We start from the raw sequence: 5,133 nt of genomic DNA, 5'->3' as shown, positions 1-5,133 counted from the left end.
TGCTGTAAAGCTAATGTGATGAGGTTATTATAGCTGAGGTCTAGCGTGAAGGGGGGGGGGCACTGAAAGGCCTTGACATGTTTCCTGTTTACGACTGGGGGGTTCATATCCTATGCATAGACCTACACTCAGGCTGTGACATTTAAGTTAAGACATAATAATTTATGTTCTTTTCAATAGCAATTACTGAGGCGATTACATTTTCACAGAAAAATCAGAAAATGGACTTTCCTAACTCATTTATTCCATCTGTTCGTTAGAGACTAAAACTCTAACATTGTAACAAAGCACCATGGTTATTTCAAAGTCATTTTCCTGAGTCGATGCTTTATAGATATTACCACTGTTACAATTATTTTACTTGTAAAACACCTTACAAAATGGGGTTTAACATATAAGTTTAAGATTTAACATTTGGGAATTGCAGCGCAAATTTATGTTAGTTAAAAGGTCTTTTTTTTTTCCAGTTCAGTTGCTTAAACAATCTGATTAGTTTGAGGCTGACCGAATAACAAATCTCCTTGTTCTGTCTCACAACCTCCTTTAGAACTCTAATAAAAGCCTCAAAACGGTGTTCCACTTTTAGAACCGGGGGGGGGTGGTGGTACGGCTCTTGCCCTGATTTTCACTGCAATATAGGTACTTCTCTCCCCTCTCCATCAGGCCTCACGGTGAGCACAACGCATGCAGAAAAAAAAACCTCCTGCTAATCTCTTTTTCCCAAAACTACCCTGCATTAGTGGAATAGCAGGGGGAAAAAAGAACCACTTTAATGGCTCTCAACGTTAGGAAATGTAACATTTAGCTTGATTTATTGTAGACACGTTATCAAATATCAATTTTGCTCTGTTCTAAATGACATACCCTCAAAACCCACTTCCTCTCTCAAGGCCATTAATGTCTGGTAGAGTCTTTACTCTTCAATTTAGATTGCAGTGTATGGAAAACATTAATAATCTTGTTGTTCCATTGCAAAGTATGTACTGTGATTGGCTTGAAGAACTTCACACAGTACTACACCATAATGGGTATACAGATACGGCCTGGAGCCATGTCGAGCTACTGCTTTGTAGTATTTAAGTTACTTCTTTGACTCCGCGTCTGGTCGATAAGCTATTTACGCCCACTGTTTGCATTTACCAGGCATTTAGTGAATATATCTACTTAGTCAACATACAAATGCATATTCCAGTAAAAGTGCATACTTCGTGTGGAAACAGCACACTGAGTCACCATTGTATACTACAAATGCCATCACATTTTAGTATGTCACAATTATTATGCAAGGATTATGCGAAGAGCTAATGTCAGTTGATAACTTAAGAGTGGCCATAACATCAGTCTCATATATTCAGTTTTGTATATTGATTAACTCTGTATTAAATACGTCGTAATGAAAGTTGCTAAAAGCCGACAGAAAAGAAAAGCTTTGACACAACCTTAATAAAACAGTGCTAGGTGTTTGCCAGGACTTTAGGAGGTAAATTGATGTTAAGAGCAGGCTCTGTGTGTGTGTGTGTGTGTGTGTGTGTGTGTGTGTGTGTGTGTATGTGTGTGTGTGTGTGTGTGTGTGTGTGTGCCTCTGCCCTGCTAGCGCAGTTAATGGAGCAGGCAGACCATGGAGGGAAGCTTGAGTACAGGGGCAACGTCCCCCCACCCCCGCAACCTGCCACACACACACACACACACACACACACACACCCGCCTTCTCTCTTATTCTCTGACAGCCTATGTCTTTCAGTTGTATGCCTTAGAGGACTGGAACAGAAAGAGAAAAGCACAAAAAAGGATTCCTCTGTCTAAAGCTCTTGTGACCTACGAAAGGGGTGGGTTAGACACAGCACGGGGCTTTGTGAGGTTTCTGGGCTTTTAGGCAGCTCTTTTATTTCAGGTCTTGAGGGTATCTTTGCTAACTTCAGCTGCACTGTGCCTGTAATTATCACTCTGACATGCTAAATTGTTAGCATAATTAGCTCAAATTAACAAGACTACAGTATGTAAGTGAGGAAAATGACTCCAGTAAGAGAATTAGATCAGTTCAGTCAGTTAAGGAAGAAAAAGAAGAAAGGTGTTAAAGTGAGCACTGGTGAGGGACAGCTCAGATTTTTTATTTATATCTTGGGGGGTGAAGAGGATGGAGTTTAGCGTGTCCTCTGCTATCCCTGTATTGACCTCTCTGTGTGGGACATGAGATGTCGAGTTCACATCCAGCTGAGAGCAGACATGCTAAGATAGTGCTTTCAGCACATGCTGTGTTGCACACCTCAGCAGAGGGGTAAAGGTGGGGTAAAAGAGAGACGGGGGGTGGGGGGGTAAACTGACTTCAGACTAGTGCTACCACGTACATAAATTATGATTATGAGTCCTCTGGAATATTTTAGATCATGACAAGCTGTGGGACTGTAGTTTATGCTCTCTTACCTCATTGTGTACAATAGCGTCCCATCATCCTTCAGTCTCAGCAGCTTGTTGGGCGTGGTCATGTTGTGAGCGATAGATTTTTTGCCATTGAGAAAAAAAGTGTCAGGGGTCCAGATGTTGCTGGCCAGCAGGTTATTGAGAGGAAGCATCTCCATGGGACCCTTGAAACGCAAACGCTCATCTTTCCAGCTTTGACGGAAAAACACATCGATCGTGTACTCCTGCGGCCCAGAGCCACATAACGCATTAGGGGCATTAACATTGGAGACATTAGCATTAGCAATATTAAGGTTAGTGGTATTAATATCAAAGGCGTAAGCATTAGCTACGCTATCATTAGTAGCATTAGCATTTGCTCATGTAGCATGTGCCTGAAGGGGAAGGGGGATATATATCATAAAGGAGCGCCAGAGAATATGGAAATGAACAATATTAGCGTCATCCATCAGCTAATTCACCGGCCCACCAACATAATGCAATCATGCCACAAAACAAACAACAATCATGAAGAGACAAACCACTTTTTTTTTATAGGGTTTTGATGAAGTACTTCACAGCCAGCTAAAGTAAACAAATTGGGTCTTTCTGTTTTTTGTTTTTCCTTAGTTTTTTTTTTTTTTTTCCTTTCATGAAAGGGGAAGAAAAATGTATGACCTACCATCTCTGTGTCTGAGACTGGCCCAAAGCTGGTAACAAAGATATTTGTTTTAATCTCTGTTACTTTTTCTGTGAAGTAACAAAGAAGACAACAGGGAGATTAACAGTTAAAAGTTTGTTTGATATCTCTACATTTTATTAGATGGACATTAAGAAGTCAAAATGTCTTTATTATTTTTAATTGGTTATAATTGTTGGTAAGTAAGATCATTCTCATGTACAGGGAATAAAATGTTTATGACAGATTACAGATCAACAAAACATTTCAAACTTTGCCTAGCTTCCTTAGGCCATCATATTTTCAGTCTATGTGTTGCTTGCAAAACCAGTGATCTGGTAGATTTTTTTTTTTTTTTTTACAATTTTAAGTGAAAGAAATTCTTTTTCCAAAATATGCACAACATTCTTTTTCCTCTCTCCTTCAGTAATGTTCAATGTCATCTTTTGTGTACAGGAATCACGATTCTGTCGGTGGAGATGTGGAATGTTTTCTCTCTTGCTCACGCATATACCTCTTATACCTCAATAGATACACGACGGAGTCTCTCTTTCTATCTGTCTCTCCACTGAGAACAATCACCCTGGTCTCGGTGAGAAAGACCGATAGCTTTTTCAAGGTCACTAGCCGTAGTCACAACCTCTCCCTCTCCCAGAAACGCTGTTATTCAGAGTGTTGGCACAGTAACTTGCCCTCGCTAAAGAGCCAACAATTATAATGATCACTTTGCTGAGTGAAACATCTCATCCCCCACTATGAGTGCAAAAGCCTTTTTTTTTTTTTTCTTTCTCCCCTCACTCGCTCTATGTATTGAATAAAAGGTTTGCCTTTGCAAAGGAGTATTCAGTAGCTTTGCTTTTGACTGAAAGACCTTCAGGTTCCCTCATGTCTTCCTGTAAGCATTCATACAGATAGAACCAAAAATGCCCTGACTTCACCCCATCCTGGCAGTCTCTTTGCACTTTTTTTCCCCCCTGGTGTGAATGTAAGGGACAGACTATGGCCATAAATCCTTGTGAAGGCTTGGAAAAGCCAAAGTACATAAAGTACAAACTAAAAATCCAATTTGAAAAAAACTTTGTTTTAAAATTGAGCGTAGCCTAAGTCTTGTTTAAGAGGAGGTCTAATTGAAGGTGGTTCAGTTTCAGAATATGCTTAGTCAAATATGGAGTCAAGTATTAAAAGGAGTCTGGACCAAGACAGAGTAAAGTCCAGTTTCAGATGGAATGTAGTTTTAAAAAGAGTCTAGATCACATTGGATTCCAAGTACCTCCCAGTCCAGGACGTAGTCTGTTGTCATAGCCATCCAACAGGCCATCCAAAATGCGTGTAAACACAGTGATGTTGTCATTCAATTCAGCCTCTTTCGGTGTCCCTGATGTAGTCTGGGAAGAACTGGTACACAAATAGCACACACATGTCTCTGTTCAGTTCTAATTATAGGGCACCTACCAATCCGTTAAAGGTTTGATTTAAAAAAATATATATATTTTTTCTTTTTTTATTTTAGCTTTGTTTTATGAGTCATACATTTATTTAGCACAGTTGCTTTGCACTGTGATACAGAGTTTTAGCACATGAGATTGGAATGTATGTCTATCTACGCATGCTTCAGATGTTAGGTAATGTAGCAGTGTATTAGAAAACATTTAAATTATTTGCTCCATTCAGCGGAACGTCGTGGGTAAAAGTTCCCGCCTAAGCGTACCACAGACCGCAGGTGATGCTCGCCAGCACTAGAGTGACCCAGAGGCTTCTCATTTTAGCGCTGCAGTGTGGTCCATAGCCCATACCTGCAAAGAATCAGCAATACACAGATATGATTCACCATGGGCTAGGACTATGTCTGCACTTGGTTCATTCCCACTGTAAACGTCAAAAATCACAGTAGAAAGAGGGATGTGTCAGTGTTAATCAGATTATCCTTTTAACCGCCGTTACTTGAATTCCGAAAGTGAAATATGTGTGGTAAGCAGCCTAGTTCCGTAAAATACGACTCAAAGAGGGATTTAAGGTGACTGATCCCTAAGCCTATTCCATTACTTATAGTAGTAGCA

The 5,133-nt window shown here is 40.1% G+C and overlaps 1 protein-coding gene across 1 annotated transcript in view; it reads right to left on the bottom strand.

The window, feature by feature from the left end:
* The window catches only part of gabra5 (gamma-aminobutyric acid type A receptor subunit alpha5), a 25,324-nt gene extending 20,457 nt beyond the window's left edge, over window positions 1–4,867 (bottom strand). Inside the window, exons 1-4 of the mRNA XM_030792057.1 lie at window positions 4,785–4,867; window positions 4,347–4,471; window positions 3,080–3,147; window positions 2,422–2,642 (exon numbers count right to left, since the gene is read on the bottom strand). Coding sequence (XP_030647917.1) covers window positions 2,422–2,642; window positions 3,080–3,147; window positions 4,347–4,471; window positions 4,785–4,867 — 497 coding nt within the window. The remainder of the gene's footprint in view (window positions 1–2,421; window positions 2,643–3,079; window positions 3,148–4,346; window positions 4,472–4,784) is intronic.
* Between the last annotated feature and the right edge of the window lie 266 nt (window positions 4,868–5,133).

Source organism: Chanos chanos, chromosome 14 (genome assembly GCF_902362185.1).
Source record: "Chanos chanos chromosome 14, fChaCha1.1, whole genome shotgun sequence".
Classification (NCBI taxonomy): domain Eukaryota; kingdom Metazoa; phylum Chordata; class Actinopteri; order Gonorynchiformes; family Chanidae; genus Chanos; species Chanos chanos.
This window is presented reverse-complemented; position numbering and strand designations above follow the sequence as displayed.